This window comes from Girardinichthys multiradiatus, chromosome 6, assembly GCF_021462225.1.
Source record: "Girardinichthys multiradiatus isolate DD_20200921_A chromosome 6, DD_fGirMul_XY1, whole genome shotgun sequence".
NCBI lineage: Eukaryota > Metazoa > Chordata > Actinopteri > Cyprinodontiformes > Goodeidae > Girardinichthys > Girardinichthys multiradiatus.
In genome coordinates, this window is record NC_061799.1 from 7,644,005 (window position 1) to 7,658,210 (window position 14,206).

At 41.1% G+C, this 14,206-nt stretch overlaps 1 protein-coding gene across 2 annotated transcripts; it reads left to right on the forward strand.

Annotated features, from left to right (window-relative positions):
- Nucleotides 1-3,450: 3,450 nt before the first annotated feature.
- LOC124869698 (profilin-2-like) lies at nt 3,451-10,621 on the forward strand. Of its 2 annotated transcripts, none has more exons than XM_047367740.1 (3): nt 3,451-3,841; nt 5,038-5,230; nt 8,691-10,621. In XM_047367740.1, the coding sequence occupies exons 1-3, from the start codon at nt 3,713-3,715 to the stop codon at nt 8,786-8,788; spliced, it is 420 nt and encodes a 139-aa protein (XP_047223696.1). In that variant the 5' UTR covers nt 3,451-3,712; the 3' UTR covers nt 8,789-10,621. The 2 variants fall into 2 exon arrangements, with proteins under 2 accessions (XP_047223696.1, XP_047223695.1); XM_047367739.1 differs by having other exon boundaries at nt 3,462-3,841; nt 9,008-10,621.
- The last annotated feature ends 3,585 nt before the right edge of the window (nt 10,622-14,206 follow it).

Genomic DNA, 14,206 nt, shown 5'->3' on the forward strand with positions numbered 1-14,206 from the left:
CTCCCGGATGGCCGAGCTCCTCACCCTTTCTCTAGGGGAGTGATCGGCCACCCTACGGAGCGAGCTCATTTCAGCCGCTTGTATCCGGGATCTCGTTCTTTCGGTCATGACCCAAAGTTCATGGCCATAGGTGAGGGTAGGAACGTAGACCGACCGGTAAATCGAGAGCTTTGCTTTTCGGCTCAGCTCTCTCTTCACCACAACGGACCGGCACAGTGCCCCCATTACTGCGGCAGCCGCACCGATTCGTCTGTCGATCTCCTGCTCTATTGTTCCCTCACTCGTGAACAAGACCCCGAGATACTTAAACTCCTCCACTTGAGGCAGGAACTCCCCTCCAACCTGAAGAGGACAAGCCACCCTTTTCCGGTCAAGTACCATGGCCTCTGACTTGGAGGAGCTGATCTTCATCCCAGCCGCTTCACACTCGGCTGCGAACCGCCACAGCGCATGCTGTAGGTCTTGGCTAGAGGGGGCCAGCAGGACCACGTCATCTGCAAAAAGAAGAGACGAAATCCACTGGTCCCCAAACCAGACCCCCTCCGGCCCATGGCTGCATCTAGAAATCCTGTCCATAAAAGTTATGAACAGGACCGGTGACAAAGGGCAGCGATGCCGGAGTCCAATATGCACCGTGAACAGGTCCGACTTAGTGCCGGCAATGCGGACCAAACACCTGTTCCACTCATACAGGGACCGGATGGCCCCTAATAAAGGGCCCCTGATTCCATACTCCTGGAGCACCCCCCACAGGGCATCACAAGGGACACAGTCGAATGCCTTCTCCAGGTCCACAAAACACATATGAACCGGTTGGGCAAACTCCCATAAACCCTTGAGTACCCTGTTGAGGGTATAGAGCTGGTCCAGTGTTCCACGGCCGGGACGAAAACTACACTGCTCCTCCTGAAGCCGAGGTTCAACTATCGGCCGGACTCTCCTCTCCAATACCCAGGCGTAGGCCTTACCAGGGAGGCTGAGGAGTGTGATCCCCCTGTAGTTGGAACACACCCTCCGATCACCCTTCTTATGAAGGGGGACCACCACCCCAGTCTGCCAGTCCAGAGGCACTGTCCCCGACCGCCACGCAATGTTGAAGAGGCGTGTCAACCATGACAGCCCCACAACATCCAGAAATTTGAGGTACTCAGGGTGGATCTCATCCACCCCCGAAGCCTTGCCACCACGGAGCTTTTTAACCACCTCGGTGGCTTCAGACTGGGTGATGAAGGAGTCCAACCCCGGGTCCCCAGCCTCTGTTTCCACCAGGGAAAGCATGATGGCAGGATTGAGGAGATCCTCAAAGTACTCCTTCCACCGCCCGATAATGTCCTCAGTCGAGGTCAGCAGCCTCCCACCCCCACTATAAACAGTGTTGGCAATTCAGTTCAATTCAATTCAAAAATACTTTATTAATCCCAAAGGGAAATTAAATGTTGTTGTAGCTCATTATGACGGTTTCCTCAAAGAGCCGTTGTAGATGCTGATGGCTGTGGGCAGGAAGGATCTCCTGTAGCGCTCCGTCTTAAAGCAGATCTGAAGAAGCCTCTGACTGAAGATACTCTGTTGTTGTAGGACGGTCTCAGGGTTCTCCATAATGTTCTTCATTTTATGAAGAATCCGAAGCACTGAAGAATTGAAAATGAAGAAGCAGTGCTTCCCCCTCCTGAGGCGCCGGACGGTTTGCCAGAATTGCTTCGAGGCCAAACGGTAGTCCTTCTCCATGGCCTCACCGAACTCCTCCCAGGCCCAAGTTTTTGCCTCTGCCACAGCCCGGGCCACAGCACGCTTGGCCTCACGGTACCCGTCAGCCGCCTCAGGAGTCCCACAAGCCAACCACAGCCGATAGGACTCCTTCTTCAGCTTGACATCATCCCTTACTGCCGGTGTCCACCAACGGGTTCTGGGATTGCTGCCGCTGGTATATAAGTGTATATTATCAAGACTATCGTAAAGCCTAGCTTCACTGACTGTGGCACTGATCCTTGTTGTTGTACAAAATATGATAAGAACAGTACAAATTCTGGTCATTTTGTCTCTTCACCCTTTCATACCTTCAAAACGTTTGGATCACTACTTTCTCTGGTGCTATCCGTTGAGGGGTTTCATACCAACTGTAGTGTTAAGAAATACACAAAAACTGACCTCGGACCTATTTATTTATATAAAGATGGAAACATTTCCCTATTCTGACTGGGTCTGTCCAAAATGCCTTCATCGTGACGATTAGATTGAGCTAAAAATCCTCTATTTTACAGAGTGTGCCCCTCAGATTGTCCAGATGCATAGTTTGTGACTTTAAATTTACTATGATAAACAATTTATGTAGATTCATGTCATTCATGTCAAATCAATGCTCTTTAGAGAAATGGTCTTGTTCCTGCTAGGCTTTTTCTCTGAGCTGCTGAATATTAATGAATTCTTGTGGGGTTTTTTTTGCAGAATGAACGCATTTATTGGCAGATCTTGAAGGAGTACATAGGCTCCAGATGTTGTTATACATCTAGTAATATATCTAGTAATGTTACCCTCTGAAAAGGTTTTTCTTTGCTTTGATATGTTCAAAAAACACAAGGCATTACACTCTACTTTAGTCTGCCATAGTGTGTGCTCTTAGTGCTGAGTCAGTGCAATGTATAAAGAGGGGAGAAGACAAGAGAGATGAACAGAGAATGATGGACTGATTGATTTGCAATTCCAAAGAATGAAATAGCCAAAAAGCCAACAGCCTTGAAGCCTCAGTGTAACCTCCCCGGGCAGACAGCAGCTTTGAGCCAAGGGCGACAATCTTTCCAGCAGATAACGAAAGAGAGAGACAGCTGACTGGAGCATAAGCCCAGGGTGGTTACAAGGTAGTCAACAAACTGGAGTTTACTGCTGTCCTGTCTTCTGATTGGGCTGTTTTCTGGCAACAGGACCTGTTGGACCTCAAGGCCTTCCTTTGTTGGAGTCATTATTCCTTCTCAAACTGTCCCTGAAGTTAAGACAGTAGTTTTAGAAGTTTCAGGTTATTATTCAGAGAAAGAGAGCGAGAGCAACAATAGCAGCCTTCTTAATAAATTAAAATCGTTATTCAGCTAATAATAATCTGAATGTTCATTCTATACATTTTCAGAATTTCCTCTCTTAAGTCAGATTTTATGCTTGTATATTATGTTTTTGTTTAACAATCCTTGTAATACATTACTGGTAGGTAAAGCATAGATTATTTTATGATTACATCCAATAAACATTCAATGAACATCTGAAGAGCGCTCTTTTCTGCACTAGTACGTTACAGTGCACAATGTCTGCCAAGACTGCCTTTGTCACCCAGTTATACAACATGAAAAATACTCAAAGGGGAAGAGAGAAGGAATAATGAAACTGAATGAAAAGAGCACATGTCCATCCGCCTCTGACCCACAGCACCGACTCTTGGCTGAGCTGATAAGTCCCTCTTTATTCCACCGCGTGCTGCCATAAAACCGCCCGGGAGCTCATTGTGCGGAGTGATCTGATACGGACTACACCCAGCCGCCGCCTCACTGCCCTGGCTTTCTTTGCTGCCCCAGCCTTCGCGTTGGTCAACGTCGAAGTGTGGGTTAGATTGGAGACTCTAAATTCACCGGGAGACGTCTTTCACCTTCCTGACTGTGTGTCTTTCTACGCAACCTTTCCCGCCAAGCTATAGTGTTTTTATATATAAATTTATAGCGTCAGGTCCTTGAGTATGTCTTGGCAAAGCTACGTGGAAAACCTGATGGCCGATGGCAGCTGTCAGGATAGCGCCATTGTTGGGTATACAGACGCCAAATATGTTTGGGCAGCGCATGCCGGTGGTACATTCAACAATATCACGGTAAGTAATAAAAATAAACTAACTGGAGAGAAGCGGTGCTGTTGGTTGGCCGTACTGGCGTGTGCCTCACCACGAGGGCGCTCCGCAGCGCTAAAACCGTTATCTCGCAGGCTCTAAATGAACCGAGCTAACGGCACAGAGCTAGCCCAGTAGGCTAACTAGCTTATGGGCAGGTGGCCTGCGCTGGATGTTAGACATCCTAAGGAAACATTGCCAGATTAGACCTTCTGTGACAAGACAGGACTCGGGCTTTAATAATGTACTGCTGGATAGCGTTTATACAGATTTGAAGCTCCAGCACTGAACGTGGGGCAAATTTAAAAGCAGCTAGCAGACGGCGTCTGGCAGGAGAACGTGCATGCTTTTGTGCGCGCAGCTGCTTCGATTAGCTGAAGTTAAGCTGCTACTTTACCGACTACCTGTGGTTCATAAAGGCTAACTCAGGCTAATGACTGGCTAGTCTAATAGCGCAGACGGCACACGCCTTGATATTCAGTTAGACCAACCACCTGTTTGCATTTAAACCATAAAGGAAATTAGTGTTTTTGTTTTATTTCATTCAGAAAATGCCATGGGGCGAGCTTGGTGCATAACGACACTGGTTTTCGTCATCTTTATATGAAACCTTCTTGTTCTCTTTCTCAAATGACTAATTTATCAATTCTGAAAGCACTAGTATCTTTTCATGCAATGCACGAGGTAAGAATGCGCAAACGTAGCATATTATCGTTGACGATTTTTAAATACAGTGTTCAGTCATTTTATTATTGAATTAATTGATCAGCCTTCTCAACAGAAAACAGAAAAATGCAAGAATGGAGAATCACATTCTAACAAAAAGTGCAAAATAAAAATGTTATGAAAATGTATTTTAGAGATGCACCTGCCAGCTAGCCAGGCCTGTACTCCCATCATGAAATGGTTTAAAGCTAAGCTTCCACAGTGTTTGTATGAACTTTGCAACAGTAGCATGCATTTCGATGCACTTTTGAGTGTTTAGAGAAATCTAGGTTTAATGCCATGCTTTGATGCACAAATGGAGATAATGTTTTAGGTTGTTCTGTTGGAATTTAGAACGACTACTTGTATCAAAGAAGCCGCAGCACTTTTTTCCCCTCATGTTTAATCCTCAAGAAAAAAAAAGAAAAAGGAATTGATTGTCTTAAATGAAATGTTTCTCGTGCTTTGTCTTTCAGTCTCAGGAAATTGACGTCCTTGTCGGTAAAGACAGGGAGTCGTTTTACACAAACGGTCTCACTCTGGGCTCAAAGAAGTGTTCTGTCCTTAGAGACAGCCTCCAGGATGATGGCGACTGGACGATGGACATCCGGACGAAGAGCCAGGGAGGAGAACCTACATATAATATTTCTGTAGGGAAAGCAGGAAAAGGTAACAGTTTTTTACAAATACTTTGAGAAAACGAGAGTATTAACTATGTACCCAAGCTTATTTTTATTCATGTAAGAGATGCAGTGCACATCGTTTATTGAGGGAGCTGAGTCGCCCATAAGGCTAGTTTTCCATTAATAATCCCTGTTCCTGATGTCACTGAGCATCTAGGATGTGGATTAAAACAATATCAATATAAGAAATATATGAATTTAATAAAAAACAAAAACGTATATTTTGAATTCTTGAAGCTCATTGTCTCAAGATTTGCTGTAGCATCAAACTGGCCCTTGTGCACAAAAACAGTAGTGCTGGTTAAATGACATGATTTTTAAAGGTATCTTGCTGTTTTTTCTTCAAAGCAGGGTTCTATGGCGAGTAGTTGGTATCTTACCTGCAGTTGATCATTCCTTTTAACAACTTCAGTTTAGACGAAGATTAATGCAATCAAAACACAGGCCACCTTCAAACAACTCCAAGCTTTAAAAACACCATAAGACTTTATACACTAGTGTTTGGTATTTTGGCAAATGGTTTATTTGCACACAAATTATTTAGTGTTTGTGTTTTTACACAGAAGACTCTGGTAGGTTGAGATCTGCAACAATGACTCTCTCTGGCCTTCTTTAGTTTAGGGTATTTCTGATCCTGGAGTTATGTCAGGCTTAGCGGTCTTAGGTCTGGACCACGCTCTGACTAGCTGCTGGCTAACCAGGACCGTCCAACCTACTTTATCCAACCTGATCTCCATTTAGGAGATGGTTCAGAATTTTTTGAAGTGAGATTTTGTCCAAACATAAGCAGTTAATATCCTGCTTTAGATTACTCTTGAGGCCTTCATTCAGTGTAAGTAAACCTTTACCCATCAAGAACCACACAGGGCTTTGAAAATAAAAAAAATAGGCACAATACAGGTCCTTCTCAAAATATTAGCATATTGTGATAAAGTTCATTATTTTCCATAATGTAATGATGAAAATTTAACATTCATATATTTTAGATTCATTGCACACTAACTGAAATATTTCAGGTCTTTTATTGTCTTAATACGGATGATTTTGGCATACAGCTCATGAAAACCCAAAATTCCTATTTCACAAAATTAGCATATCATTAAAAGGGTCTCTAAACGAGCTATGAACCTAATCATCTGAATCAACGAGTTAACTCTAAACACCTGCAAAAGATTCCTGAGGCCTTTAAAACTCCCAGCCTGGTTCATCACTCAAAACCCCAATCATGGGTAAGACTGCCGACCTGACTGCTGTCCAGAAGGCCACTATTGACACCCTCAAGCAAGAGGGTAAGACACAGAAAGAAATTTCTGAACGAATAGGCTGTTCCCAGAGTGCTGTATCAAGGCACCTCAGTGGGAAGTCTGTGGGAAGGAAAAAGTGTGGCAGAAAACGCTGCACAACGAGAAGAGGTGACCGGACCCTGAGGAAGATTGTGGAGAAGGGCCGATTCCAGACCTTGGGAGACCTGCGGAAGCAGTGGACTGAGTCTGGAGTAGAAACATCCAGAGCCACCGTGCACAGGCGTGTGCAGGAAATGGGCTACAGGTGCCGCATTCCCCAGGTCAAGCCACTTTTGAACCAGAAACAGCGGCAGAAGCGCCTGACCTGGGCTACAGAGAAGCAGCACTGGACTGTTGCTCAGTGGTCCAAAGTACTTTTTTCGGATGAAAGCAAATTCTGCATGTCATTCGGAAATCAAGGTGCCAGAATCTGGAGGAAGACTGGGGAGAAGGAAATGCCAGAAGTCCAGTGCCAAGTACCCACAGTCAGTGATGGTCTGGGGTGCCGTGTCAGCTGCTGGTGTTGGTCCACTGTGTTTTATCAAGGGCAGGGTCAATGCAGCTAGCTATCAGGAGATTTTGGAGCACTTCATGCTTCCATCTGCTGAAAAGCTTTATGGAGATGAAGATTTCATTTTTCAGCACGACCTGGTACCTGCTCACAGTGCCAAAACCACTGGTAAATGGTTTACTGACCATGGTATCACTGTGCTCAATTGGCCTGCCAACTCTCCTGACCTGAACCCCATAGAGAATCTGTGGGATATTGTGAAGAGAACGTTGAGAGACTCAAGACCCAACACTCTGGATGAGCTAAAGGCCGCTATCGAAGCATCCTGGGCCTCCATAAGACCTCAGCAGTGCCACAGGCTGATTGCCTCCATGCCACGCCGCATTGAAGCAGTCATTTCTGCCAAAGGATTCCCGACCAAATATTGAGTGCATAACTGTACATGATTATTTGAAGGTTGACGTTTTTTGTATTAAAAACACTTTTCTTTTATTGGTCGGATGAAATATGCTAATTTTGTGAGATAGGAATTTTGGGTTTTCATGAGCTGTATGCCAAAATCATCCATATTAAGACAATAAAAGACCTGAAATAGTTCAGTTAATGTGCAATGAATCTAAAATATATGAATGTTACATTTTCATCATGACATTATGGAAAATAATGAACTTTATCACAATATGCTAATATTTTGAGAAGGACCTGTATAAAACGGCCCTAAACAAATCATAAAGAAATCATAGTTTTTTCCTTAGTAACAGAATGCATCCTGAAAGAAGTAATTCATTTGCAACACAAGCCTCTTGTCTCCTATTTGGGTTTTCAGGTTTCTCACATTCAGTGTTTAGGAACTAATTATTTATGTTCAACAAATTTATCAAATCACACCCAAATTCAACATTTCTTAAACAGTATGATGGGTGCAAGTATTTTTCCCAGAAGTTTGAAAAAGCTAAAAGTTTTATTAGCCTTCATGACAGCAGAACTAATTTGTAATCTCCATCCTGTGTAAGGCAAGCCTCTTAAGGCAACTTTTAAAATGGCTGCAAACTTCATCATGAAAGATTATGAGCTTATTGGTTAACACAGAAAATGGCCACATTAAAACAGTACTCTGGGAGAAAGTTGGTTTTGTTTTTTTCTTAAAACAGTGTAAAATAGTAATCGTAAGTGTGCCTCTAGTTGGTAGAATGAGAAACTGTTTTCTTTAGCTGTCTGACCTTTTTTCTCCTCTTCCTGACTCTTGATGTTTAGTTAAATGATCTTTAATTAAATGTCGCACCTCTCGGGATATTACAGCGTTGTTTTGAAAGTGTTCACAATTTCTTTGATCTTTGCATACGCATTTCATCATTTAAACTCATTCCTTGCAACGAGATGCTACAAATAAGTTCTGTAGCTACATCTACTGCAGCTTCTGTAGTGTACTTGGGGAAGCTAATTTAGTCTTTTATCCAGTCATAAGCTAGATTTTTAATTCCAAGATGCATTGTTACAGAAAATGTGTGAATCACTGCTGTAGTGCAAAAAAATAGCTTCAAGTAGATATAAATTCCAAGTGGTGCACATTTACATTTCTTTCCTTGAAAGCTTTTTCTTTACCCTTTTTACTTTTCTTAACTGTCCTTTTTTCTCCATCTTTTCTCTTTCAGTTTTGGTTCTTGTAATGGGCAAAGAAGGGGTCCATGGAGGCGGCTTGAATAAGAAGGCTTACTCAATGGCAAAATACTTGAGGGATTCAGGGTTTTAATGTTTTCAAGCGCACCTAGATAAAAATTTGAGGGACAAAAGAGAAAAAAATATTGCTGTTAAGATTTCTCCTGCAAGCAGTCAAATGTTTTGGAAACATTTAATAGCAGTGAAGAGTGATAAGATACTGTCACCTTTGTTCTTACTCCTTAATCCTGTATGGGGGGGGGGTCTTCTTTTTGTTCATTTGTCTTATTTTTTTTTTCCCCTTGTGCTCCAGTATTGGTTGTAGTCATGGGAAAGGAGGCGGTCCATGGTGGAAATCTTAACAAGAAAGCACATGCAATGGCTGAGTACCTGAGGAGGTCTGGATACTAAGCAACCTCGCCACCCATTGGTCAACTTAGCAGCTCACTCCCGTTCACCGCATTGTGTTGACACTACTTCCAGGATTTGGTGGCAAACAGTGTTACTTCCTACCCAGTCTCCTTTTATACACAGTCTTTTGTTGGCTTAACTCCTTCATCCACTTTATATTTTTTATGTTTCCTCCCTTGAAAATTGTTTATCATGATTTTGACACTACAGTTATAGCATGTTTATTGAGATGCTTATCAACCAAACATGTTTTGAAAAAAGTTAAAAGTGCATACTTAAATAAAAGTGGAAAATAAATGTGGACTCTTATTAACATAAACTGGCTTGATTTATCTGTACACATGAAGTTTTTTTGAGCATTATTAAAAAGATGGCTTTTTTTAATTGGCATGCAGGCTTTTGAAAGTTGCATGTATGTGCTTTATCATAGCAAACCCAGCCCTGTTCCTCATGTCCTAACTCAGTGTTTCAGTCAAAACCACCTGTCACCTGCCTTTCTCCTAAAATCTATTTGTTTTTTAACAGACTTCCTCTTAATTGGCCACCCTGTTTTACTGTCCATTACATGATTTTTGCTATTGTACCTGAATGTGGTCTTAAAGTAAATGATGTGGCGTTGGGCTGTTTTTGAGTGTAACATAAGGTCAGCATTACACCGACTTTCATGCTTGATCCCATCTGAGTCTCAGTGGACATTCCAGTTGAGATGTGCCCATCATCTCCTGTTATTTGTAAAAAAAAAAAAAAATTCTTTTTTGTAAAAACACCACCATTGTGAGCTCTCCCTCCCATGTGGACCAACGTCTATAAGAGAGGTACTTTAGCTTATACTTTGAGGTAATTGTTGGCTGCCTGGAAACCACTGGGATGACTTCAGATGACTGTAAAACATATAACTGCTTCTTTAGACTTCAACACTAAAATGTTTCCTCACTAACTGAGTTATTGCTAACTAAATGTGCATTGATTACCACAAAGGCAATGTCCTTTTTACTACAGTGTGAATGCATTTAGACTGTACACCGAGGCTGCTGGACTCCAACACCTCGGGATTGTTTTGCCTTGTGCTTTAGTCATCAAAGTGTATTCACAACTTGTCATCGTATGGTACCTAGAAATATATTAAAACAGTGCTGTGTACACTAAACATTGAAAATGATGTTGGTTGGAATAGGATCATTTGTAAGTTGTCTTGTGAATTTTTGTTTTCTGAGAAAAGAAAAAAAACTTGTATTCTGTGCCATAAAAATCTATTTCTGATCTGATACTAATACGAGATGGATTTGTATCTGCTACCCCAGCAATGGCACTTTAAGGGATATTTTGGCATTGGTAATTTCCAGACTGTGAGATATGTACAGAATTAAAAAAACAGAAAAAAAAATTGAAATATTTTGTCATCTTTTAAGTTGAAATTGAATTTATTTTGTTTTTCTGCTCATACAGAATCTTTCAAATGTCAAGACCTAATACCTCTTGTTTACAGTCTGATTAAATAAAAGGTAATCCAACCAGAGATGAGAGCCAGGATGTCTAGTCTGTTACCTTGTGGTTCAGGTTGTCTATAGATGTTACCGTTATTTAAACATTACTCACAAATTCTCTTTCAACCTGTGTTTAGGGAACTTATTGGGCTGTAGCAAAAGTGTGTTCTGTTTCTCAGAATATAAAAGTAAGAGAATTCAGCCTATTTCTTGAGCTACACACTTAAATGTGAGGGAATTACTGATGTACCTACATGCACAGTTAAACTATTGTAGGTACAAACTTGTCGGAAGGTAAAAAGCATAACCACAAAGATGAAAACAAACTAAATATATATGTATAAATTTCAAGTTTGCAATTAAGTTTTTGATTGGGCCAAAGGAAAGTTTTGTGCAAATAACTAAGTAGTTGGGTTGCCATTAGAGGTACACTTGGATAAATTTGGGTTTCAGTTATTTGCGAAGTAAAAAAAAATTACAAAAGTTTAGAAATAAGCAGCAAAGCCACGAGTTAAAGCACGTTGATCTTTGCTTCGTTGAAGTGCAGCAGAGAACATTTTAAGAATTCTCAGAACAAATTGAGTCACCCATAAGGCTAGTTTTTCATTAAATTGTGTATGAATGAGTTATTGCCAAACTGAACTGGCAGCTAAATGGGATCCGGAGGTCGGGGTTGGTGAGAACATAATGTGGAACAGACCGTGAGTAGCGCAATAATGTGGCAGCCATATTGGATCTGGAGGTCAGGGTTGGGAAGAAACCTCACTCTTCTGGTTATAGTTTTAAGTTTCTGGGATTCTGTGGATTTTTACAACCTCCAAGTCAAAGTTTTGTTTTGCCACAGTGTCAACAAGGTGGTACTTGGAAAACTAAATATTTACTGAGGTGGTTAGCTGTAGTAAAGAGAACCAGTGAACGAGACAGGAGATAAGTAGGTGGTTATTAGAACATATTTAATGTTTCTGTCTAACCCATTCTGTTATTTTATCTAATATTTGTGGCTTCCCCTCTTATTGTTTTAAACCATTTTAGAAGGAACCATCCTAAGGTCATGCACCATATGGTAAGATGGGTTGATCATATTACATTTTATTGGAGGTCCAAAACAGGTTGCCAGATAAGCTTTTGCTTTCATTTTGTCTCATGCATCAGCTGTCATTTATTGGTAGATTGGTGCTAATTAGCACAATTGTCAACACCTGCAGCATTCTGCTGTGTAACAGATCATAATTAGGACTTTGGTATCTGCTGGGGTTTCAATATACCTGCTAGGTAAAGGGTTGACCTTATGTGGGACACTGCTGAGGCTGTTTGCCTGTGTGCTTTCTTTTTCCTTCGCTCCAATGGCGTGCAGAGAAAGCAAGGGGGGTGTAATTGTAGCATGTTTAGGTCTTCTTGTGTTTGTAACGTCACTATGCAACTGTACAAAACTGACAAGGCTTAAGGCATTGGATAAATCTAGAGAAACCTCGGTGCACACCAAAAGCCAACCTCAAAGAAGACATCTGCACCATGGAAGACTTTTAATTGGACAAAGCTCCCTGAAAAATGCTAAACTCAGTGGAACCAACTCTTCAGAGACAATGCTGGATATTGAAGCTGACTACCAAGCAGACATGGGTGTGTTGTAGAACTTGAAACATGTTTACATCTGTAAAAAAAAAAAAATCTGTTAAATGTGGACAAGCCTTTTAATCATTGTAGTATACGTATACTTGATTGAATTCAGTTAAACTTTATTTAAAGGCTGGCAGTTCAGGCCACTAGCTGAAAAAGGTGACTGGCAAAAGATGGCAATGGAAAGCCTTCTTAAAATGGAGTCAAAGGTTGAGTGCACACAAGACTCCATGAAGCTTCTTGTTCACGATGTTTCCTCTACCCCTGCATCTCTCATCTTCGTGGACAGAGGTATGCTTTTTTTCCTCTCTGCAAAGCTGTTCCTAGGTTCAATATAAAATACTGAAGCAACAGATGATAGCCATGATATTTTGCTTTTTCAGGTCACTTGTCTCCTCTGTCTCTGACAAAATTGCCCTCAAGCTGTGGTTACACCATCAGGTCAACCCAAAAAAATGTGGTCTTGGTGGCACCTTATGATGGTTGCTTTGTCATTATTCAGGTGGGTTTTGTGTTATGACTGCCTTCACATTTGCATTGTCTTTGCAGTGCTTATCAGTCTCTCTGGTTGCAGGAAAACTATTATGTGCTTCCATTGCTCTGGTGGGGCCTACCGGTGAGAATGTCATGTCCTTTAATGGGACATGTGCCACAAAACCCTCCAATGGTTACTTGTCATGCTGAGGGCATGGTTGTGAAAACCGAGTGGACCGCCTCTGCTTCAAAAATCAAAGCAAATGGTAAGTATTTGCCTCTTGCCTTCTGTTGTGTTGGCTGTGGTGCTGTTTAGATCTGATAATTTAAAAATAAATTGTTGCGGCTTCCCAGGAAATTGGCTGCAAATTTAATACTTGAGCCCAAGCCACAATAAAAATGTCCTTGGGGTATGGAGGACCAATCCTGCAATACATAAGCATACATATAGAAAAAAATAACTATACTGGTAGCTAGAAATATAAATTAGTGTGCCATTAAATGCAACAAATAATAATAAAACATTCACCCAATAATTGGTTTTATTTATTTATATAGATAGATAGATCTATAGATACTAATCTCAATTTTTATTTAACCTCTATGTTCAAATGTTTTTCTTGAACCATTTTCCTTTTCTTTTTTTTTTTTAGTCACCTCAACATGCAGCTGGAAATGTAAAAAGGGATTGGGGAGAGGCAGAGACAAAGGGGGTGGTCTTTGGAACAGCATTACCACCTCAGCTTCTCTCCTATTGGCTGAGGTCAGGCCTCTAGGAAGAAGGGGCTGAATTTCATTATGGCTGCCTGCCTGGTTCTGAAAAGGAGCTAGCAGCAGTTAACTTCTGTTACATTGTAGGAAAAAAGTCAGGAGTGTTGTGGATTTGGTGGTAGATGGCGCTGTTAGTTGGGATAATGTACTGTATCCTGTTGACTCTGAGGGAATACTGCATTAGAAGTACTTGGATGCATTCACATTTATGGACCTGCTTTCAAAATCAAAGCATTACTTGATGATGATCTAACCAGAGAAAATCTATTTTAAGAACTTCAACGTTAAATTAGCATCTTTAAACATTTACAATGATACTTCCTTAATATTCAGGTATACATTTTTCAAAAATAAAGCCTCATAAATGTGGCCAATAATATTCACCATATTAATAACCTTTTTTTAAAGTAAATTGTCATTCAAGTATTATTTCTGTCCTGATTAAGAGTTCAATTTCTATAGAAGCCATTGTATTAATTTTCAAGTGAGATTTCTAAATTAAAGCCTCACAAACATGGGGGAAATGAATTAAATCAGCATTTTCATAAAACAAATCTGTCTTTTATTTCAGGATTATTTTTGTCCCAATTAAGAGTAAACAATTTACACGTTACTCAAAAGTATTGTTCATTTATGGTGCGCAGTTCAACAATGTAATTTCTACATGAGGGTATTGACTGAGTCACTAGATTAATATTCTTTAAAGAAAATTGTCCATAATCGCAGGCTAATTTCTGTCCAGATAAAAGGTTTAA

Excerpts from the sequence above, each read along its gene's own strand:
- LOC124869698 (XM_047367740.1), top strand. The coding sequence starts at position 3,713 with ATGTCTTGGCAAAGCTACGTGGAAAACCTGATGGCCGATGGCAGCTGT. Across the intron at positions 3,842-5,037 it reads GTACATTCAACAATATCACG|TCTCAGGAAATTGACGTCCT; the intron begins GTAAGTAATAAA and ends TTTGTCTTTCAG. Across the intron at positions 5,231-8,690 it reads TGTAGGGAAAGCAGGAAAAG|TTTTGGTTCTTGTAATGGGC; the intron begins GTAACAGTTTTT and ends TTTCTCTTTCAG.